Below are 24,692 nucleotides of genomic sequence, written 5' to 3'. Positions count from 1 at the left end.
GCGCGGCTCATAGAGTACAACCGACGACATGAAAATTGAGTGTTTAGCCTTCGCGCTTCCGTTACAGCTGATGTAAGCGTCACAACAACACGTGGCTAATTGTAATATTACCCATGAGGCGTTGGTTTATACGTCATCTTTCGCTTGCACTGTCATGGCGTCGGACTGTGTTTGTAAGCGAATAATATGCGGTTGACGAAAGGGCTTTCGAGTCAATCGCATCGGCGTGGGAATACAGCATTCTGTTCTTGATGGGTAGTGCTCAATTCACTGGCGGCGATGGATATTGACAATGACTTGGACCTTAATTTACTGCAGCAGTTTAGCTGCCTAGGGACGACCGACCGTGATGTTTTAATTGGCCAACTTCAGAAGGTGCTCGGCTACCAGCTCAACACTACAGAATGTGCTTTCTTTCTGGACATGAACAATTGGTGAGTCCCGTTAATCGCGCTCCTCGCGTAACCGCTGACAGTTGGCCATTTAAACGCTAACGTTAGGGTTAGGCTCTCCTGCATTACTCATACCGTGATACCAGCGATTGCACGGGTTTGCGCTGTAAACCACTGTGTTTTCGCACCTCCCCCACCCAGACTTTGTTCCCGAGGACACATTCACGACGGTTTTATTTGTTCTGCTCGCGGTGCTGGTGTTCAAGGCGTGTATTAAAGTGCTTGAAGCAACACAACTGTAGTTCTGCACTCAGCTGCAATTACGCTGCATTGCCCCTGTAGTGCTTGTACAGTTAGTGATACTACGAGTGCTTGCTTGCTTCTGCGATAAGCGGAAAACATACTTGTCATAACGTGTCGTTTCTGCGCGGCCGCTATTAAGCTGAAGATGGTCCTCACCTGCGACATTGCGATGTGTTCTACCTTCGTGCAGGAACCTTCAGGCGGCCGTGTGCTCGTATTTTGATATCGATGGCCCCAAGGAGAATGGCCCCTCCATGACTCTCATAAAGGATGTAACCATTGGGGACGGGGAAGCCGTGCCTCCGAACACAAGGTTCGTCAAGACGTGGAGGATACAGAACACAGGTAAGGCTTGCCTGCACTGTCCCCGAATACGTCACGGCCGTTCACGTTCGAGCACGCTTTCGAGCTGTCCTACGCGCATAATAAGTGAAGCGAGCAGTCAGCGCGATAACCTTAACGTCACTCGTGAATTAGGTCGATGATCAGGTGCTGTGGGGTCTTGTGGAATGGGAAAACTACAGTTTTGCTTACTTTTTTTTTTTTTTGTTGAATTGGAGGTTGCGGTCTCCATGAATGACTACTCCTAGGAAAGTTCTGGACACCAAATATTTTAATTTCAGATAACTGCTACGACGGCTGATCTTTTGATAGTCCTGCCTAATGGAGGCGGTCGTATGTGGTTCACTGGAAACAAAATATCGTCAGCATGCTTAACTACCTTATTTTATGCACCATCTTCAAATGCATGTTTCTTTTGCCCGGTGGCAATGTATAAATGGCTCCGGCCACCACAGACATTCTTTGGAAGTTGTGGCTTGCTGTCAGGCTCAGTATGACTCCCAACAATAAGCTGCGATCAGAGCTTTCTTCACAAAGCAGTGGCAGCCAGGGGGTTGTGGAGCCGTGAATCTAGATGCCAATAGGAATCTCTGCAGTGCTCTAAAGGATAATGAAATGCCATAAGACGGCAGTAGCACTATGGTTTGGTTGGCCTTTGACAGTTGCGGTCATACTGAGCAGGAAAGGACCCTAATCTTTTTTGCAAAACCATTTTAACAGCAGAAATGCTTCCCCTTTAGCAAGGTGTAGGTCTTGCTGTAGGCATTATTGTGTAGTCACAACATATCTGAACAGCTGCTGTGGCTGCCCGGAACAGGGAGGCTGCAGAGGTGTCATTTAGGGGCCGCTTTCATAAATGCTCGTTTTGCCAGCAGCCAGCAGGGGCTCCTTATCTCAATCACGTCAAACTCCTGTTCCTTTAGGTGATACTGACTGGCCACCTGCCTGCTCGCTCAAGTTTGTGGGTGGTGACCACCTTGGACACATGAACAGAGTTAGTGTGGAATCCCTTCGGCCAGGCCACACGACAGATGTCTCTGTGGAAATGGCAAGCCCTGGGAAGCCAGGTGTCTATCAGGTAAAGTTTTTGTTTGTTGCTGTTGCTTTTCTTTTTGCATCCATGGCTGTTTATGAGGTGCTCAGAGCAGCAGCCTCCAAAAAAGAGATTTGTGGCTTTCAGTGCTCCTTACTGTGGCATGTGTGTTCAACAGCCCGCATTTGAGACACATGTAGAGGACAACAAAGCTGGCTCCCAGCAGGTGAAATGGATTTCATTTTACTTTGTTGGATGCAGTGTTGCTGTGAATTGAGGCTGCACTTATGTGCTTTCAAGTGATCTCTCCCATTAAGCCTGTGATGAATTAGTAAAAGGTCTGAGTAAGGTCTCGTGCATGGTGGAGGCCGTGTGGATCTGCGCAGCATTGGCCTTTGCCTGCTCCTGCTTTGCTCGTCTTCGTAGAACTTGTGCAGAGTCAAGCACATGACCACCTTTTCCGCAAGCAGACACTATAATGGCCTTTCCTTGTAGCACAGCACACTAGTGAATTGCTGCTGTTAGCTGCAGATACGCAGGCCGCACAATGCCACTGGTTTGGGAGTCATTGGTCTATGCTGCAAAAGGTCACGCGAGCTCTTCTGTGTCACTAGTCCTTGCAGATGACTTCAAACTTTATTCTGAGGCTGAATTTACAGGGATACCCATTGCCCATTCTTGGTGGCTATTTGAGAATTAAAATGTAAAATATTTCTACAGAGATGAAGGAACTTCCCGAGTTGTTCAGTACTTTTAGCGTCTCAAGTGAATTAATCTTGTCTGGGAAGGTTGAAGACCTTTTTCACAACCTAACTGCTCTTCAACACTGTTTGTCTGAGTTGCTAAAGAATGGAGTGTGGAAGCCTCATTGGCGATCAAAGGCCATTTAATACTTACGTGTGAGCATTATAGAGTAACGGTCATTAATTGTTTTTAGTTGCATCTGGCATGTTTAATACCCCTGTCAAGCGTTCAAGTTAAGTGCACTTACAGAGAGTGTCACTCGTTATAAGTGCACTTTGCCCAATGTAAACGCCGCAAGTAGTGTGCACTCGCAGAAAAGTATACATTGATTGGAGTACATTGTCGGGAACACACTTGCTGTCAGAGTGCGTAGCCTTATCGCCAGCGATTTCCTTGGTACAAAATGTTATGCATGAAAAAAGGACACAGAGGTTCATTATAGCTATTTCAGTTCAGTTCAGTCGTTCAGTCGTGTCCGACTCTTCATGACCCTATGGACCATATCACGCCACGCTTTCCGGTCTCTCACTATCTTCCTAACATCACATAACTTCATCTGCAGCGCCTCGAGGATGCCATCTAACCATCGCATTCGCTGCCTACCCCTTCTCCGGTATTTAACAGTGTTTAATAAAATTATTCGGGTTTAGCTTGAAGCAAAACAACACAGTAAAGAAGTGAGAATAATTTCTGTACGCAACTAACAGCGCTTGTGTGATGCGGCATGCAGCCATAGATGCGGCACTGCGGCGTCGCCAGCTTCATTCAGTTCATATTTATTATTTTGGTGCGCTGTTATGATTTCCGTTTACGTGACAAAAAAAATAGGTTGGTTGTTTTTATTTAAATTCATGCACAACAATGAACTTATAGAATATTATTTCTTTTCAATGTGCATCTTTAAAAAAACTCTGTTTGTCCATCGCAATTTTTTTTTCACTGCGAGTGCACTCTGTTTTCCCGTTTAGCACCGCGTATCCCGAAGTGTGACTCGAAGCGTTGAAGTCCTCGAAGTACACTTCCCGCAAGTGCACTTAACTTGCGCGCTTGACAGGGGTGGTGGTCATATTAAGCTGTGTTTTGCAAAGCGCATCAACAGGCCCATATCTGGCTGGCATTTCTTCATGAATGCCTAGCACAATTGTAATTAGATTGCAGGAATGGCTGATTGGCAATATTCAGGTACAACTCAGTGCTCTGGATTGCGGCTTTAGACAGGGAACTGTCAGTTTCCACACTAAACAAATTCTGTTGCTACTTTGTAGAAAGCAACACTTGTGGGCAGAGGAAAACTGTTTGTACAAAGGAAAAAGTGTTTTTCACTCATGTTTTTGGTTGAATGTTGATACAATGTTCCCTATAGTATTGGAGCTGCCTGTGTGTGCTCATTTTGAAGAAGCATGGCATTTTCTGTGCAGCGGTGTTTAAACTCCTAGCTTGTAGCACTACTTAAGCCTGTTTGAGGGTGTGCCGGCCATAATGCAAGGCCCGAACCCTAAAATGTACTTTACCTAGTGAAGGACACTTTTCACTGCGTTTGGACGCCTTATCTTTAATTCTGAAATGCTCCCTACTTTGGCGCCCTTTGGCTTCCCTTCTTCTTGATAGCACAGCAGCAAACTTCATGCCTCCTTAAAGCTCTCGTCGGCCCGAAATTTGCATTTCTTTTAAGTATTTTGGGTAGCTTCTGCAGCCGATAATAGGTCAGCAAGTGTTAGTTTTTCAGCTTCAACTTGATGAATTAGGAATTTCAGATAACTATATGTGCCTGGTGGGAGTCTTTACATTTTTTCTGCGTTTGTGCCTCGTGCCAGTGAGCTTGCATCCAGTGGTGTATACAGGTGTCCGTCACTCCCATACTGAGGTGCCTTACACAGAGGAGAGTTTGTCTTCTGTTAGAGGTTCTAGTCGATGGTTTAATATTACCAAGCTAAGTTAAAAGTAGGCACTGTGAACAGGGGACAGCCCCTACCACATACTCCTGCTGATGCTGCGCTACTATGCCGCTGGTGTATTTCATATGGTTGTGGTTGGCTTGGTGAACATGTCTGAGCCATCTGTATGCCGGAATATTTGAGATGTGACAGCAGTGGTCTGTTTACATTTCTTCAGAGAATGTTTATTTATTTATACTGTAATCCCACAAAGGATTTTTGCAGGGTGGGAATATGAATACAAGAAAGAAAATATACAAGTACAGGTGTCAAAAACTGAGGCAAAAAATAAATGAGGCATGAAAGGAGCAATATTAAACAACCACTCATCAGCCGTAAACAAAGAAATAATACGTAGTGTGGTTATTACAACAACCATGCAGTCACTAACAGAAAATATTTAAACCAGATGGGGAAATGTAATATACAACAGCAAAGTATATGGGAGGGCAAATATAGACTTCTAGAAAAAGACGTCACGGATTGCTGTAAAATTTTGTTGTTGCAAGCTGATTCCAATCGATGACATCTCTTGGAAAAAATGAATATTTAAAGCAATTATTGTGAGGATTCAAAGGAGTAATTGTGAAATTGTGTTGCTGTCTAGTGTTGTTACCTGAAGAGAAATATATTATTTCAGCAAGGTTAATCTTGAAATGCCCGTTTACAAGTTAGCACTAGTACAAAATTTTGAGATTCCTTTCGGTTAATGGTATCAAACTAGTCCTGTGCAACAGGTTAGTCACTGACGTATGCCCATAACTATTATAAGCAAAGTGGACTGCTCTTTTTTGTATTCTTTCAATTTTATCAATATTTGGCACCTTTCAAAGGACAGTGAAGCCACTTCTATAGAAAAAATTTACCATATCATAGGAGTGGCATCCCTATTGCACGCACATATAAATCAACAGCCCGGGTGGGAAACATTCATGTGTGTTCTGCAATTAGAATAGCATGCGCTTTGATTTTTAGTCAATGTGCTGAAAAGTTCTCTGTATAACACATGAGCGGCACGTACGCATTTTTGTGTATGTGCAGATGCATTATTGTTATACAGCTACTGCTACAGCATAGCGCATTTCGTTGGTGTGGCATCAGCGTCTCTGCCAATGGTGTTGCCTGAGGTGAAAATGGGACATTGGGGTTAATAGCCATCCTAATGCAGGTATCTGAGGATGCCAGATGACCGCACCGGTACTAAAAATTCATTTAGAAATGTGAATTGAGGAGGGCCAATGACCAGCTGCGTATCAACAGGTCATTCCATGCTTTCAACTTGAACAGAAAAATGGCATCTGAGCAGATTTATTTATTTATTTATTGTATCCTCAAAGGCCCCATTTAAGGGTTAGTGCATGAGGGGTGGGCTTGGAGTATGGTAACAAAAAATAATTTTCGATGGCAGTCTTTAAATCCTGAACATCAGTTAATGAGGCGAAGTTACCGGAAAGGTCGTTCCAATCCAGGGCAGTGTGAAGAAAAAAATGATTTTGGAATGTTGTGTGGGCGCGCTAGGGGGTAGACACCTTTGGGATAGAGAGGATGAGTTAATAAATGGGCTGGACAAAAGCTATATTGAACCTGCAATGGTAAAGCCAAAGTGTGAGGTTCAAGTTTGGATTTTATTTGGATTACACCGGTGCAATAGGATTAATTTGAAAGAATGAATTTGGAAATCATTATTTTGAATAGATTCCAGTAAATTGGTCAAGTTAGTTTGGTAAGGTTCCGCCGTGGTGGTGCAGCGGTTAAGATGCCCAACTATTATGCCGGAGTACCCGAGTTCAAACCCGACTGCTGGCAGCTGCATTTTGATGGAGACGAAACAGAGAGGTGTCTGTGTACTGCGCAATGTCAGTGCACGTCAGAGATCCCCAGGTGGTCGAAATTATTCCGTAGCCTTCCACTGCGACTGGTCTTTCTTTTTACTTTCACTTCCACCTTCCTCCCTTCCCTTACAGGGCAGTTCAGGTGTCCACAGACAAGTGTAACAGATACTACGCCTTTCCTTTCCTTTGAACCAATTGTTATTATTATTTAATGTGCACTGACATTACACAGCACACAGACGATTCTCCGTTTCGCCTCCATCGAAATTCAGCCGGCAGCGGCCAGGTTTGATCCTGACTGGTGGCGGCTGCGTTTCGTTGGAGGTAAACAGAGAGGCGTTCTTGGTGCTGTGTGATGTCAGTGCTCGTTAAAGATCCCCAGGTGGTCGAAATTGCTCCATAGCCCTCCATTACAGCTCCCCTTTCTCTCTTTCCACTTTCACACTTATCTTCCTCTCTTCCCTTACTGTGGGGTTCAGGTGTCCACAGAAGAAGTGTGACAGATACTGAGCCTTTCCTTTCCTGTGAACCAATTTATTATTATTTTTTATTGTGAGGATCGAAAATGTAATGGGCATACCCTAGTTTAGGTCTGACAAGTGATATGTAAGTGATTAGTTTTGAAGAAGGGAATGCTGATGCAATGTTGTGCCGTAAGTAGTCTAGAGCGCGATTCTCAGAGTTATAATTGCTCTACTTGCTGCCTAGTTGGAATCAGCGGGTTTGTTTCATTTTTGCTGAAATACTTTTCTGCTTGGTGATACATTTGTGCCACGCTGGCCTACATGCTGCTTTTTCATGTTGCCAGAACAAATTTACTTATCTGGAAGACGCTTAAGCTTCACCTTTAAGAGTTTAACACAATATCATTTTCGAGGCTCATTCGCATCACCTTCTCATGCTCTTCAGCCTCAGTGTCATACTCCTCATGACACACCACTCCTTTATTTGTCCACAATATGGCTTTTTTGTATCTTTTGATTCAGTGCAAGGGGAAATTTCACTCCTGCCTTGATTCTAACCACCAATCAGATAACCTCCGTTTGGTTATTTCTTCCCACTTAACGTCTGTAGTCCGCTTTCCTCCGCTGTATTTAAACCGCAATGCTTTGAAGGCGATGGATGGATGTAAAAGCGGAAATGTTCTTTGCTACTCACTTAACTATTACTTGCGTAATTAGTTTCTTTCTAATAACGCACCTAAACATTAGTTGACATTCAAAGGCAATGCATACATTAGGTCCACCTTTATTCGGAGAGAAGCAATGCAGTTCTGTGACAGAGTGGTTGCGTGCTCACGTCGTACTGTGAAGGAACAGTCTTCGACTGCGAGTTTCCTCAAAACTTCTATTGTTTCTTTACTTTCTTCTGATTTTTGCATTATGACAATGCCAGCACCGGCTTTTCTGTGACACGGGGCTGTTAATGTTAAAAAATAAATTTTACACGAATATAAGTGATCGCCTATTCTTTATTTTCGTGTTAGAGCTTGTATAATTATTCTCGGCACCAGACTTGTCTGACAGCTTACTCACATTTTAAAAGTTCACTTTTAGACTTGTCTGACAGCTTACTCACATTTTAAAAGTTCTCTTTTTGTAAGGAATGGTGAACGGAAGTCTCAGGATATGACTGAGCACTGTAAGGGCTCTTGAGCGTAAGGAAGCACGGAAGGTCTCTTATGTAAGATGAGGAAACGGGGTAAGGTAAGGAGTGTTCTAGGCCGTATTGCTCTCTTTCAGTGCTCAGTGCATTGGATCTCTGTTCCCAGGGCCAGTGGCGGATGGCTACGATGACTGGGCAGGTGTTTGGCGAAGTGATATGGGCCATCTTGACAGTTGCCGAGGGTGGTCTGCTGGCTGTTACCCAACAGATGGAGGCCTTCCACCAGCTGGGCTCACCCACCCACAACACGCCCATCTGCCCCACAGCCACAAATCCTTTTGCATCGCCCAAAGGTAGCTAAATGCTCACGCAGGGTCACCCATGCTACTTACTGGTCATGGCATGCTCAGCATAGGGTTCCATGCTAAATGTACTTGAGTTCATTCTTGATTCTGCCCTGTCTTGAGAATGAGTCTTTACTGTTAATATATGTTACTTAAAGAAAATTCTGAACTTGTGACTGTTCTTTTAATTTTGTGAATTGCATAACTAGATGATGTCATGAAGTTAAGAAAAATATCTCTTAGTGGTCCACAGTTCTTCTGAACTGTGTTTAAAGCGACAGACCACTGAATTTTAGGTGCCCAGTTCTTTTTGCAGCAATGAAAAACATTCCATCTCAATTGGTAAATTCCATTGCAGTTTTATGGGAAACGCTGTAGAAAAATGTTCATTTACTGAAAATATTTCAGTGGTTGCAATTGTTTGTATTTAGGCTGATGCTGGAAACCATGAGTAGCAACTACGATGAGAATGGGAAATAAGTAAAGGTGACACACCGAAATCGAATACCTCATTCACCAGACAGTACTATATTTTTCGGTGTATAAAAGGCACCCCTCATATTTACAAAAGAAAAAGTTGCTATGTGAGACGCACCTCAGTTTATGCTTTTAGGGAAATGGGACTTGACCATACACGCTTGCGCGACCATTGTGAAATGCTGTGTGCCTGTGAGGACACTCCTTACGCTGCGGGAAGTCGTAGAAAAAAGGAGTGGCTCATGCGTCCAAAAATCTGTTGCACAGGCAGAGCAACCACATTTTATTTTTACTCAGAGCCTTTAAGGGCTTCGTTTTGTGACGCGGTGTCAAAAGTTTGCAGACGTATGGTGCCAGCGTAGCTGAGACTTCGTGCTCAGAATGGCTGCTCCGATCGTCGCCATGCTGAGGCACAGTACATGCAGGCAGTGGACAACACACATGCATTAAGCACGAAACGAAGTTGAAAATGCCAAGTGTTGGGGTGGGGGTGGGAGCGTGGATGCCTCTTTATTTTAGCATTTCATATTACTAATGCTTTGGAGCCTGTGAGATGACCATAGTTTTTGTGGTTATGGAAGTTGTTTCTGCTGCCATTCCGTGTTAATGTTCACTAAAAAATGTGTCGCAAAGAAAAAAAAAAAGATAAAAGAAGGCACTTAAGGGGGGCATGGGTCTTAAAACTAAATTTATTACTTACAGCCCAAATGTGACGAAACCTCACAGAAATGTTCAGTTTTTTCTGCTGATTTCAAATATGCAAAAATTTCTCTTCTAGGGCAATTAGTTCTAAAGGTATTAGAGAATTATTGCTATTGTCTGCTCAAACAATAAAGGAGAAAACGCTCATTAGAAATCAATTTTTAATATACAGGTAGATACTATAAAGTATAAGGAATGCAATGTTGGAAGCACATTTTTTATTTTCACTTGTAAAACTTTTATATCTTATTTTGAAATCCTTACACAGTTGCCATGCCTGTGAGTGCGAAGTTCAGTGGGCCGCTAAATCTCTATTATTACCTCAATTTTAAAACTGCTTCCAACATTGCATTCCTTACACTTTATAGTATCTATCTGCATATTAAAAATTAATTTCTGATGAGCAGTTTTGGTTTCCTATTGTTTAAGCAGGCAATAGCAATAATTCTCTAATACCTTTAGAACTAATTGCCCTAGAAGAGAAATTTTTGCATATTTGAAATCAGCAGAAGAAACTGAACAATTCTGTGAGGTTTCATAAAATTTGGGTAATCAATAACAAAACCAATTTTAAGACCCATGTCCCGATGCATCGCAGTATGAGATGTGCAGGAAATATTTTTGTAAAAAACCATAGCCTACTCACTGGAAAATATTCAGTTTTTTTCCATAGAGCGGCTTCTAATTCATTCTTCTAACTCAAGGCTATTACTGCACAGCAACTTACGCCTCCTCAATGAAAGTCTTATTGGGCTATGGTCCCTGCTTAGTGCAAGAAATCAAAAACAGTGCAGCGTCATCTGGCAACAAATGCTGAAGGTACATCATCGGTGAAGTGAAAGGAGCATTGCATTTTGTCGAAAGGTGCACTATAAAGAGTATGAAATACAGTTAAAGCTTAACAGACACTCCTGAAAGAAAAAAATATGTTGTGCACTCAAGCAAATGAGCGATATTTTCCTGAGATGTTTCCAGATTAAAATGATTTTTTGTTTCTTGAATACTGGAGTGGTCATTCCGTACACTGCAAAGCAAGACCTTTTAAAGCGAAAGCACTTATTCAGAGGTTCAGAGCAAAATCGTTCGACACTTGCGTGTCCGCTTGTAATGTTTTTACACCAAACTAAGAAACAAAAGCATTGTTGCAGAATGGATTCAAACCCAAGAATGTCTTGTGGAAAGCAAGTACAGAACGTAGCTATCATTGCAGCTGATCACTCCGCGTGCAAATCTCAACACACTAGGGTTGTGCATTGCGCGTTATCGTCTCTGTCAACCGCTGTCTGTACGCGGAAGCTTTCACATGCTCTACTCGTTTTAACTACCTTGAAACCTCCATAAACTCGTGACACATATTGGTCAATGCTTGCTCCCTTTAACATTTTTTCCTTGTATTGGGCAAAAGTTCATAACCTTTGCACACTGTGGTCTACTTGTATTTATTTGTGCTGTTTTTGAAAACAGTGTACCCATTATTTTTTGAAAGCATGAAACTTATCATAGGCTGTCTGAAACTTCATACAATGGAATCCCGCTACAACGAAATTCACGGTGCACAAAAAGAAATTTGTTATCATGGAACTTTGTTGTCGCAAAAATTTGATGTGAAACTCAAAAAGAATTGCCTAAGCAGCAGCAAATACTTTTAATGTCAAAAGTCTGTAATCTTGGCTTGCTTGCGCTTCACGGCAAACAACGCCGTCACGCGATGTTCACATTAAGTCAGCAAACCCATTGCGACGTCATCACGGGTAGCAACGAAACTCCTGATGATGTCGAAAGCGTCCATCACCTGTGAAGTGGTTGCAGCAGCAGGCGCATCCTGCAGGTCATTTTTGTTATCGGAAGAGTCGTCATTCCGGGCGGCTTCGATGATCTGCTCATCACTCAAATCTTCGAGAACTTGCACACAAGTGTCAGCGCCGATGTACTCGTCACTTGAGGTTAGGCGGCACATTTCCCATTATTTCCAACGTTGCCCAGGCGGCCGTGATGACCGGAGCCGGTGACGCCTCTTCATCGTCCGTGTCTGAAGTGTCCATTGCTTCCCGAGCAAGGTTTGCTGGTCGAGCTTCGGCAAATCCAGTGTGCCTGAAGCAGTTATTGAACACCCCAGTCTCCATACAGCAGACATCATTTGCAGCACCATGTACATATCCACCTTTGTTTCTCGTCCGATTTCACAGATGAAGAGTAGCTATGAAGGCTAAGAATCACACCCCGGTCGGGAGGTTTTAGAACAGAAGTGCAACGGAGGAAAAAACCTGAGCTTCGTTTTAGTCAGCTTGACTTTGTTGGAGTGATGCGCTGAACCAGAAGCAAACAAACTTTCTGGCCCTGCCGCTTCGTGTCATGGTCGAATGCCACTATCCATTCGGTGAAAATAGTGTGGGCCATCCATGACTTTTCTTTTTTTTCGCGACCTACTGCACAGGCAGGCTACGGCTTCCCTTGAAACAGCGCGGCTTGGCACTTTTTTTAATAACTAATAACAGACGCTTATCCGAGCCATCCATGTTCGTGCAAAGCAGCACTGTGACATGCTTTTTACTGTGTTTGCCACCGTGACTTCTGCCCCTTGAAGTCGAGCGTCCTGGCCGGCAACATCTCATAGAATAGCACGGTCTCATTGGCATTGTAGACATCTGCCGGCACGTAGTTGCTTAAAATGCCGGCCACATTGCTCGCCTTCCAAGCAGTCGCTTCGTCAACGTCTGCAGACATCGATTCACCACACAGCATCTTTCTGATGATGTTATGTCAGGCCTTGAAACGATTCAGCCTGCCAATGCTGCCTTTAAAATTGCCAATGACGAGTAGGGATGCATAGTTCACGGCGTTCTGCTGGATGATTCCTACTCTTAGGGGGAAGTTCCTGGTTCGTGCTTCAACAAATGACGTATACACTGCTTTGTCCAGCTCTTCGTAGAGTGGCTGCGTAACCTTTTTGTGCTTCAAAGACGTGCCTGAATCAAGTGCCTTCTTTGTTTCCGAATATCGTGGCTAGCGAATTTGCAGCAGTTCTAGTCTTCAGCGATGGCCGCTTCGTCCTTCCGCTTTCTGCTTTGGCGATGATTTGCGTCTTTTTGCTTGCGTTGACATCGTGGCCCGCAGATGAAAGCTGGTTGTCATCGTAGACATGGAGAGTGAGTGACGCGACCACGAAACAAGGCCAAAATTGTGGAACTGGTGGAAATACAATCACGTGACTATATGCTGACTGTGGCTTTTGATTTGACTTGGATTTTGGTCTAGCCAGTAAAACTTGTTTTAGTTTTAATTTTGGTCACGAAAATTTCGTTGAAGCGGCAACACGCCGCAAAAATGATTTGTTGTTCAGAAAAATTTGGAGCGTTAATTCCTATGGGGTACTGACGGGGAATAAAAAATTCTTCGCTGTGGCGGGATTTAACTGTAACTACTTAATTGAATCTTAACTTTGAAAAAAAAATGCATATTTTCTAAGAGAGATTTGGCGTGGACATTTAATTGGCCATTAATTACCCACTGGCGACATTCAAATAAGGATGTAACATGAGCATTTTTTTGCGAACTTTATTTCTACTTAATTAATTCTCATTAGAGCAGCTTTTGTTTGAAGCAAGAAAAGTTGAGTCCCTACAGTGGTCATCATGGCTGTATCATATGCAGCCTGAGAGCCAGACTGGAATCTGATTATCAATTGTTTTTTTATGCTGTGTGGCCCAGGTAAGGAGAATTTAAATGTCTGTTAACCATTACTTATATCTGCGGTGAAAGCATGCCAGTACCATGGAATCTTTTACTTTTTTTTTGTTCAATGAGGTACGTGTTGTCCCTGATTAGTAAAAATTGAAATGCTGTGGGCCACCAGCCTTATGTTGTTTTTTTGTTTGGACTCTGCAGGATTAAAAAAATGGTCCGATAAATCGAGCAATCTGAAAAATTCGTGAAATTAAAAAACAAACGATTTGCTGTGAAAAATTATGCTGCCATGCAAAGTGGAACAGTATTTCCCAGGGCAAAGGTGACCGTGAAGAGAACTAAGAGAGGGAAACTAGGTGAGGAAGTGGGTGTTTACAGCTTCGCCTGTCTCCATGTCGCTCCCCATCTGCTCCACAAGCCTTGCGGTATCGTCTAAGCCTTGGCAAACGCTGCTGCTGTCTCTTTTTCAATGCCATCGTGCGCCCATTTCATAGTCAGACTACCTCAATTGCAACGAAGACAGGGCTGTTAAAACAAGCTGCAAACGTGAGGGACAAATAGTTGGGCCTGGTTGGTTGGTAGTTGAAAGGGCAGGTTGGTTTGTTTAAGTTGGGTTGAGAAAAGGGTTTTGCAGTATGTCTGGCATCTGTTAAAATCCGAATGATTAATCTTAACTATATAACATCTGGAATATTGATAGGGAATACCGTAAAAACCCGCGTATAATACGAACCCGAATATAATACGAGGTGAAATTCTGGAGACGCGAAATGGAAAAAAAAGTTTTTACCGCATATAATACGAGAGAAAAAACAAGACATTTATTGAAATCGGACCTCACACTTCAATCACTTTCATCTTCAGCAGCGCTTTCCTCGGAAATTTCTTTGTCGGACAAATCATCCCACAGGTACTCATCTTCTGTGCCATCGAGGGCGTTTGAGATGCCGCACTTCTTAAACGAACGGCGCACAAGCTCCTCTGGGATGCTTGCCCACGCGTCCACAATCCATTTGCACAGCGTGGCTGGCGATGCTCGCTTCAGCCGCCCGGCCGGCGTCACTGCAGGCTCACCTGACCGCATCCATTCCGCGTAGCATCGCTTGACTGCGTCCTTGAAGGGTTTGTTGACACAAACGTCGAGAGGCTGAAGTTGTGAGGTCATCCCACCCGGAATCACAACAAGTTCTGTGCGGCAGTCGCTTAGCAGCCTCTTCACCGAGTCGGCCAAATGGCAACGAAACGCGTCCAGCACGAGGATGGATGGAAAGGACAACAGTGCACCGGGCCGTTTGCACCACACTGACTTCACCCAGTCGAGGACAAGATCCTCGTTCATCCAACCTTTTTCATGGCATCTCACGATGACATTCTTCGGCAGCTCCTCACCTTTCGGCATTGTCTTGCGCTTGAAGATGACATAGGGCGGGAGCTTGCGGCCGTCTGCCGTGCACGATAGCATGACTGTAACCCGCGTCTTCTCGTTTCCAGTAGACCGGATACAAACTTGTTTAGAGCCCTTCTCATGGACGGTGAGGGGCGATGGCATGTCCAGGTAAACCGGCGTCTGGTCAGCATTGCCTATTTGCCCCAGCTGAAAGTTTTTGGTCTTTCGCAAAGAAATCACGTGGCGCTGAAAAGCCACCAGCAGCTCTTCGAAGGATTCGGGCAGCTTTTGTGAAATCGAGGTTCGCCGGCGTAGCGAGAATCCAGCACGGCACATATAGCGATGTATCCAGTGCTTGCTTGCTTTGAAGGCGGAGCTCGGAATTCCCTTTTCCCTTGCAAGCTCCCTAGCTTTTGCCTGCATAAGCTCTACGCTCACAGCTAGATGCGATGCTCGCTGTTCTCGTACGAACTCCGTCAGAGCGAGTTCAATTTCCGGGAATGCGCCATTCTTTGGCCCGCGAAAGCTTCTTCGCATTCCCTTGCACGCGAAAAGGGCTTCTTTCTGTCGTCGCCATCAGCGAATGCTTCCCTCGGTGACGCCAAACTGCCTCCCGGCCGCACTGTTGCCGATGTTTTCAGCAACTAAAATCACCTTTCTCTTAAAAGCAGCTGAGTACTGTTTCCGAGACCCTGGCATCTTGCTCGTTCACTTAAAGAAAAAAGCGCGCACTTTTTCGCGAACCGTGGTTTGCACGAGAGCACATGCGCTGATGCTGTGCGCACTCGACGACCCAACAACGAAGAGACGACACCTCGACGTCGTGGCCACTGCGGGGTGCGACCACGTTAGGGCAACGAAGCCAAGCCGTAGCCGCACATCGATAACAAAGCCAAGCCGTAGCCACGCGGCAACAACGAAACCAAAACTTCTCGCAAAACTTTGACATTTTGGTTGGGATCCGCAAATAATACGAGGCGGAAATTTGGAACGCTGAAAGTTGGAAAAAAAACTCGTATTATACGCGGGTTTTTACGGTATGTGCAGTCGTGAGCAAAAGTGGTATACAACACTCAGCAGGTGGCGAAGCTCGGGAAAACTGCTTTGCAGTGCCATTTAGCAACAGCTATCTGGGATCGAAGCGATAGTGGCGGTTCTCCGTTGTATCCACATGCATGTGTCGCTGTCGCTATCCTTGTCGCTGTTGCTAGGTGGCATTTCGATGCAGTTTTTCCGAGCTCCATCACCGGCTGAGTGTTGTGTATACCACTTTTGCTGACAATTGTACATCAGGTCCTTGGCAGTTTCTCAGTAAAGCCTGAAATTTTGTTCAAGTGCAAATGATTGAAGTTTGAGAAATCTGTAGGTTGTGTTTGTGGCCTTTCTGCTAGTGAGAGCTCTTCAGGTACTAATAGTTTCACAGAAATGTCTATATTAAAGGGCTAACCTAAATATGCCACTAAATAATTTGGCAAGGAGGCAAAAAAATGTAAGGGTAAGTTTAGGGGGTGTAATGTCCTGGTTACTCTCTGTTGAATGGGAGCATTGTGTGGCCCACAGCTGGTGGAACTGCCTGTCGAGTACAGTGGAATCCAGCACGTTATGCATGTTTTTTGCCTGTGGTGGTGGCTTGTTTCCGTTCAGTGAGAAGGTATGACACGTTAGTTGACAGCACTTGCAATCTGTACAAGCGTGTTTAAAAATTCCCTGTGCCAGTATTGCATCCAGTGCCACCATTGTTGTAGTACCATGCCCATGCTTGCAACACTTCCTTAGTTTAGTGGCACTTGAGGTATGAGACCACTTTTCAGAAAAAAGGTTTGGTATCGGATACAAAGAGGAAAATAGATATCTATATTAAAGATTGCCTTTTTGTATTCCAATCAGAGGGTTGAAATATACAAAAAAGTTCTTAAAAATTTTATTGTCGAAAAATGTACTAATAATGCATTCCACGCCAGCAGTCATAACTCATATATACCTCACCGCAAGGAAAATTCCTCTTCCAGTTATGTACATAAAGCCATCAGCTGTACAATGCACTGAAATAATTACCATATCATCAATTGTAGTTTTTTATTTACAATACTAAACACAGGTTTTCAGCAAGGAATGGTTATAAAACAAATGCAACAATAACAAATCTTATCGCGCAATTTTGTTTTCTGTAGTTGGTTGCAGTGCCTGATATACCAAGAATAAGTTTTCAAAGTTTCATTAAAAAATCGGTTCCAGGAAAAAAGTTATGAATGTTTGTGCAACATGAAACGGCAGAAAAGTATGTTTCAAGAAAAACAACAAAAGAGATTTGATATAGCTACATATGTCATACAGCAATATCCAGGAGGGTTAAAATCCACCACATTTGTAGCTCAGGTCCTCCTTAGTTTTGTCTGCTTCCTTTCGCTTGTTCGTCTGCTCGCTTTTTTTTCCCTTGCATATCTTGCGGCATCGGTACACTGACAGGAGGATTTCTCCATGCGCTGTTGGTCACCTGTCAAGCAAGCTTTCATCGTGTCATCTGTGCTCTTAACTTCCCCATGTAGGGGAAGCGCGTAAACAGCGAAGTGAAATTGTTGAAGCACACGAGGCACCGAGCAAGCAGTCTGCAGGTTCTTCAGTTTGCGTGGGAACACTCAAGGGTGCACAACTCGCGTGATCGAAACATCATGCGTTCCTCTTGCGACCACTTTTGTTAATAAATGAAAGAAAAAATAGGCACACATGCTTAGAAAAAGTTATTATGATTGTAAACTGAAATATTATGGTGCAAAAAGGTAAGACCACCAAAGAAGGAAAATGTTTTGCGACATGTGGAAACCGAAACTGTGTTAGTTTCCGTTTATCTAAATGCACAGGGGGTTACAAACTTGGCTGTATCTTTGGAACGGTTTTAATTAGAAGCATAGTTTTTTGCCAGTCATATAGAAATGAGTGTGTAATTTGATTAAATAAAATTTTAAAAAATTGATTAAAAAAAAAAGGTTTTCAAAGTGGCCTCATACCATAATAAGCAGTTTACTGTAGCATGAATGTCCAGGAGGCTTTCCTCATTTTGTTAGAATAAGTTTCACAACTAACTTTAGCCTACTTTTCTCATTGTTCTGCATCTCAAACTGAAAATTCCAATATCTAATTGCAATGATTTGAGGATCTTGAAGTTTGGGAAGGTAAATGCTAACTTCTCTCGTGCCATAGCTAATGGTTGAACACTCGTTACACACTCATGACTGTCCTGTGAGTTTTTATAACTTTGCAGAGAACACTCTCACCTGACCATATGCACTGGTGTTCATCACGTTTGCTTCAACTCGCCACAATTGCCTAGCGCTGCTCATTATCACAAAATTGTCAATTAGTGTTGTGATAACAACAAACATTCATTGATTGCGAAAAAGCATTTTACTCAGTAGTGGTCATACAGGCATTGCGAAATCAGGGTGTAGACGAGCCGTACGTGAAAGTGCTGGAAGATATATATATGCAAAGCAAAGAGTGTGCAAAGCGACCATAGTTCTGCATAAAGAAAGTAACAAAATTACTATAAAGAAAGGTGTTAGGCAAGGAGACACGATCTCCCCAGTACTATTCACAACTTGCTTAGAAGAAGTATTCAGAGACTTGGAATGAGAGCAGTTAGGGATAAGAGTAGGTGCAGATTACCTCAGTAATCTGATTTGCTGATAACATTGCCTTGCTAAGTAACTCTGGGGATGAATTGCAAAGAATTGATGACCTAGATGGGGAAAGTAAAAAAGTAGGCTTGAAAATCAATATGTAGAAGACTAAGGTAATGTTCAATAGCCTAGGGAAGGAACAGCAGTTTATGTTAGGTAGCGAAGCACTGGAAGTAGTAGGTGAATATATCTATTTAGGACAGGTAGTAAGCTCAGATCCGGACCATGAAAGGGAAATAGCAAGAAGAATAAGACTGGGATGGAGCGCTTTTGGCAAGCACTCCCAGATTATGAGAGAGCAGATTACCGGTATCGCTCAAGAGGAAAGTATACAACAGTTGCATCTTACCTGTACTTACTTATGGGGCTCAGGGCTGAAACGTGGAAGCTAACAAAGAGGGTTCTACTTAAGTTGAGGACAATGCAGAGGGCTATGGAAAGAAAAATGGTAGGGATAACATTGATAGGAAACGTGCAGAGTGGGTCAGAGAAATAACTCGTCACTGACATTCTAATGGAAGTCAAGAAGAAAAAATGTGCATGGGCAGGACATGTAGCGCGAAGAAAGGATAACCGATGGTCGCTTAGGGCAACAAACTGAATTCCAAGGTAAGGAAAGCGTAACAGGGGGCAGCAGAAAATTAGGTGGGTGGATGAGGTTAAGAAGGTTGCGGGGGTTAAGTGGATGCAGCTCGCACAGGACCAGGTTAATTGGAGGAATATGGGAGAGGCCTTCGCCCTGCAGTGGGTATAGGCAGGCTGAGGATTATGATGATGAACAGCAAACATGTTTTGAAACAAACAGTGCCAAAAACTGATGAAATTGTGACACGATCGTGACTGACTGCATGCTTTTGTGGTGTACAGAGGGGCAAGCTGGCGAATATAGGATGTGAAATTTTTACACTTTTACATTTTTAAATGTAAAATTTTTACATTTTTACACTTTTAAATTTTTACAAGACCTTGACGGAATCTGTGAATGGTGTACCACTTGGTCAGTGCAACTAAATATAACCAAAGGTAAAGTACTACGTGTGTCGTGCATTTCGACCCAGCCCACTTCTTATCATCTTAATAATATCGAACTTGAACAAGTGTCTTCATACCGCTATTTAGGCGTTCACATAACAAGGGATCTAACTTGGTCTTTTCACATCACTTCCATAATTAACAATGCCAACCGCGCTCTCGGCTACCTTCGTCGTAACTTTTTTTCTGCTCTCATCTCACTTAAACTTCTGCTCTACAAATCTCTAGTTCGCAGTAAGTTGGAATATGCTGCATCCATTTGGGATCCCTTTACTGAAAACCTAATCAACACCCTCAAACTAATTCAGAATAACTCTGCACGTTTCATCCTTCGGAACTATAACCGCACCGCCAGCGCAACATCTATGAAGAGTACATTACAGTTAACATCTCTTGCTAGCCGTCGAAAGTATGCTCGTCTTTGTTTACTTCATAAAATAATGTTTCATAACCCCAGTCTGCGCAGCGATCCTATACCTCTCCCATCATATGTTTCGTTACGAGTTGATAATTCACATAAAATCGGTATTCCTTTTTTTAAAACTAAACATGCAGCCTAGTCTTTCTTCCCGCGAACAGCAAAGGACTGGAACTACCTTCCCATAACTACTGCTTCCATCATTGATCATCAGCGTTTTTGTTCTGCGTTAACTAATATTGTATGATTAGATTTGTAACACCCTGTACATAACTGCATATCTACTGCACTGTATATATATCTATTGTATTCTACCATTCCCCTCTTAAATGCCCTCGGGCCTTGAGGGTAAAATAAATGAAGTGAAATGTCTGTAGCCTTTTTTTGGCCCGTGTAATGAACCTTCCCCCAAAGTTAATGTAAACTTTTCTTGCAAAAAGAAATGGGTTTGTTACGCATATAAATATTGAAATGACAGAAGCCCCTCTAAGAAAGAAAAAAATTTGGGGGATGGTTTAATTCCATCTTCAAGGGATGATGCGATAGTGTTAATGGCTCCCGTCTGCAATTCTCCTTGTGTATCCCCGTTTTTGTGCATGCACTTTGCGGCTCGCTAAATCATGAATTCATAATTTTATGCCTCATTTTGTCACATACCTGCATTAGTGTACAGTCATAAGTTACCACATTGTGAAAGGCTGTACAAGCTTGCCTGCATCGCCCTGGGGTAGAGTGTCCAACTCAGGATGCAAATGACCCAGGTTCGATTCTCATCTCGCTGGCCAGAGGGATGCTCGTGATTATTCCCAGACAATGACGACACAGTATTTTGTGCAAAATGGGAGCTGTCACATTAAATCTTGTACAGCGTCTTGAAGCATGCAGTTATGTTCGCTAAGTGTTAGTGTTTGTCATTGCTAGTTGGGTGTGCTGGCACCTGATGTATTGTGTAATGATTTAAGCTGTTCTCTCAACTGCAGAGAAGGAAAAAAAGGTCTGGCTTGGTCTGACCGAAGTGCGCAATGATGACATGCACGAGCCTCGTAGAAGATGTAAGCAAGAGTGCCCACACGAAGGGGGGCAATGGGGTGTTTTGCAGCTGGAGAGTTGCCAACAGTGTGCGAACAGTCAAACTCCCCATACCCTGGCTTCCTCACCCCGCGTGTTGACTGCCCTGCCGTCCAGGATGCACAGGACAGTGAACCCCACACTCTCGTGCAGTCTGGTGTCCATGATCCAGTGAGTCCTGTCTTTTTTCTTTTTTGGTTGCGCTTAGAGAAGGGTGACCAGTCTTCCCCCCTTGATTGTTGCTTTTTCTTGATTTGTAATAGTGAGGGGAACAGGTTATTTTACCTTGTAATTCATTGTCGCAACTTTGAGACTGTGGTTTTCAAAGAACACTGAGGGCTACTTGAAATTGTGCTGTATTGATAGATTACTGCATTCTGATAACTAAGACGCTGGATTAGCTGAAACAGCTTTTGTGAGTTATAAACGAAACCCTGAAGCTAGACTGCACCACCGTTTACGATGCTCATGAATTCCTTTTTAGGTATTATTGTAACATGGTGTTAATGAGGGGGGAGGGGGAATTCTTAAATCACATTTTTTCAATTTTCTACTGCTGAACAAATACATTGGCTTTGCCAGAAAGAGGCATAAAAGTATTTTTTTTATAATGAACACAAATATCCTTTCCTATCTGTCCCTTTGTGTGGAAATGGCAATGATGGCGTCATTTTTATGCATACTTGAACCAGCCATGAGGCTTGTATTCTGGCATCTGCATCATTTTGCATTTTAATTGAAGTAACCTGGTGTTGCAGGGGATCATGGGTGAGACTGTGATCCAATGCCCACCACCCACCTGCGAGCACAGCCAGGATGAGATGATGTCCTGAGAGAGCGCCCCCCCACTGTTGTCTTCTGGGCTTCTCCCACTTCTCCATCTCTGGGTTGCCAGGCATGGGGGGGGGAACGGCACTCCCACTTCTCCGTCTCTGGGTTGCCAGGCATGGGGGGGAGGGGGGGAACGGCACTCAGCATGTGTTACTGAAATGTGTGCGTGCAAGTGCAGCCCCTATCATGTGCATGTGTGCTGCATTGAATGTGTGAGCGCATATTTGGAAGGCTCAGGTAGGCGGTCACGTGTGTGTGCATATGGATAGTTTACTTTCGTGTTTTGTTCCCTCTTGCTACCTGCAGTGCTGAGAGGTTGAAAGGTGACTGTCTGATGGATCTGGCATGCTGCAGTGGCCTGTCTGTGCACACATATTTGTGGCTGCTTGGAGCTTGCAGGTCATTTCATGCCTTCAGGGAGTAAGACCAGGAGAAATGCCTTTATTTTTTTTTTTGCTTGGTGCAGAAATATTCAGTGCGAGCTGCGTGCATTAGAGGGTGCAAGGCCCTTTCCGCCTTGGGGAATTGAGAAATGTAGGATGTGTTCCAGCTTTTCTGATGGCTAGATGGCTATGAGATGACCGTGATGTGTACTGCAGCCTCATGAAGTTAGGTTCCATTTCCCTTGCTGATGGCAGAAGCGACGCTTCAGGAAGGCATCATAGACAGTCTAAAGTGCTGCTGGCATCGCATTCTAAGCCTGGGCTAATATCGCATTTACGTTTTGAGCTACTAATCGAAAATATAATTTTTACAGCTGAATTCGCTTTTATTTAAAGATGCCTTACACTCTTGATAAAACCTTGGATGCTGAAACAGCGGAAATTTGGACTAAATGTTTTTGGTTAACAAAGGTGTCCATTTACATGGCAACATCAAGCGTTAGCCAGGCTGAAAGGGGTTGGAGCACACCCTTTATGTAGAGGTGCCTGAAGCATGCAAAAAAGTCAAATAGAGCCAAGAAACATTTAGCAGAAGCAAAGCCAAATGCTGTAAGTGCTGTAGAATACTAAGGATGTTGTCTCCTAGTTTTACACCATTTAAAGGCACATCACTGGAAACTTTAGGGTGTCAAAGGGCTGCAGATGTAGAGGCCTACGCTTGTTTTCCTGGTTATTTCTTGCAAATGTTTGTTCTTTCTTCGATTGTGTTCTCGGTTGTGCAGCTTGTGGACCTGTTGGTACTTTTCTGTGATGAACATTTCAGTTTAGTTTCTGCAAACTTTGCAACTCTCTTGGACCGCTCAGGCATGGTATGCTTTTCTCTTGTGTGTGACAAAGTTGGTGTGATCATGGGTTTGTGCTATGCTTTTGTCCTTGCTTCTGGTCTCATATCGTTTGATGAGAAGGTGCTGCATGTGCAGTTCTGAATTAAAATTGTGGTGTTCTGGTGTTCAGAGAAAAATGCTGGTTGAGTGAGGAATTGGACTTGGTTGTGTGCCATTTTGTTTACTTTCTATTGCACTAAGGACGATAAGAAGTGCAAACATACGCACTTGCTGCCTTTGTGCTTGTTTTGTAGGTGCAAAAAATAAAACCTACTTTCACTTTCTGGAAATGTTTGGAACTCTATGTCATAATACTAAATGCCTGCTGTTACTGTCTATAGTGGCTTCATGTATTTTTTATTATGGCCATTGCTAGGTTTTCATCACTGGGAAAATGGTTTACACCAGAAATTTCAAAGCTATAACTTGTTTGGCAGTGTGAAGTTTCTAATAGAAATGTATTGTTTACTTTGCCCTGAAGATGCTTTTGTTTCAGTTTAACATTTCTGTATGGTGCTTGTTGTAAACATTTAGATGGCACTGCAGCCTATAAACAAGCACAACAGCAAAAGTGGAGGTCTACTTTTAATCTCCACACTGCTCATGCTTGCTGAACCTGTCCTGGCTTTTGCGTTTTGTTTGCATTTCTTTTTGCCCCAACAGTGTTATGTGCAAAATTGTGTGAACGTACCATATGTGCATAGGCAAATTTATATAAAATAGGTTTATATGATTGTATTTCTCTCACTTTTATGCAGTCATTGTGCGTCTCTGCGGCATATTGTAGCCCTTTACAACAAGGCCTCAAAGGTGTAATTTTCTGCTCGTGGGGTTGGTGGGTGGATTACCCATTAGTGCAGTGCACGTGTAGTGTTTATATGCCGTTTCAGATTTGTCTTCTTCCTGGAGGGTGTGCAGCTGTAGTTCCATAGTTGAACGCTTAGGTGTTTCACACGAACAAGAACATTTTATATGAATACTTCTTTTTCTTCTTGTTCCTCCTAGAGTACTTGTCGATAACATTTCATGCTGCAGAAAACTATTGTTCAGAGTTTTCTGGAAAGTGGAACTATCATTTGGTTTTTATAAAACTGACTGTGAAACATTTTCTTTTTTCTTTGCTTTCTCTGCCTGCACAGCCTTGCATTTGCAAAGCTGAGTCTAGTGCTGAGCAATTAACACAATCTCCCCACCACATGTTATTTCCTTGAGGCATTCACCAGAAACGCTCCTCAGATGCACCACCAGGAGACGTGTACAGGCTGGTGTTCCTGTCTGCACTTCACAACCATGCAGTTTTGAAATGACTTGAGTGAGCGATGGCCAGAATTTGTTGCACCACAGTGTCGAGGATACTTGCATTGTGCAATTCTGAAAGAGTGATGCAGCTATTACGAATGGCCAGCAAAAGCCTAACTACAGCTGTTATACCTAAAGTTCCAACTGTTATAATTTAGCCACCTTTCTTACTGCACATATGTTATCTGTGGTTTAACATCAACTACCACTAATGTTTATATTCTGCAAAAAGGCTATTGAAAAAAAAAATGGTAGGTGTGCTTTGTGAACCACCTTTGATGATATGTTGGAACACTTGACCAAGAGATTGCAGGTGACCAT

At 43.3% G+C, this 24,692-nt stretch overlaps 1 protein-coding gene across 1 annotated transcript; it reads left to right on the top strand.

Annotated features, from left to right (window-relative positions):
- The first annotated feature begins 126 nt into the window (after nucleotides 1–126).
- Nucleotides 127–24,177, top strand: LOC146190308 (protein ILRUN). Its single transcript, XM_084600754.1, has 6 exons — nucleotides 127–434; nucleotides 886–1,040; nucleotides 1,961–2,115; nucleotides 8,352–8,538; nucleotides 21,006–21,145; nucleotides 21,733–24,177. The coding sequence occupies exons 1-6, from the start codon at nucleotides 280–282 to the stop codon at nucleotides 21,805–21,807; spliced, it is 867 nt and encodes a 288-aa protein (XP_084456880.1). The 5' UTR covers nucleotides 127–279; the 3' UTR covers nucleotides 21,808–24,177.
- Nucleotides 24,178–24,692: the final 515 nt, after the last annotated feature.

Source organism: Amblyomma maculatum, chromosome 4 (assembly GCF_055883805.1).
Source record: "Amblyomma maculatum isolate TAMU_Amacu chromosome 4, ASM5588380v1, whole genome shotgun sequence".
Classification (NCBI taxonomy): Eukaryota; Metazoa; Arthropoda; class Arachnida; order Ixodida; family Ixodidae; genus Amblyomma; species Amblyomma maculatum.
Note: the sequence above shows the minus strand (reverse complement) of the source record. Positions and strands in the feature narration are given on the sequence as shown.

What these genes read in the sequence shown, in the direction of transcription:
- LOC146190308 (XM_084600754.1), top strand. Translation starts at nt 280, where the DNA reads ATGGATATTGACAATGACTTGGACCTTAATTTACTGCAGCAGTTTAGC. An exon ending in TCCTTTTGCATCGCCCAAAG is followed by an intron (nt 8,539 to 21,005) that starts GTAGCTAAATGC and finishes GGTGTTTTGCAG; the next exon opens with CTGGAGAGTTGCCAACAGTG. An exon ending in AGTCTGGTGTCCATGATCCA is followed by an intron (nt 21,146 to 21,732) that starts GTGAGTCCTGTC and finishes CTGGTGTTGCAG; the next exon opens with GGGATCATGGGTGAGACTGT.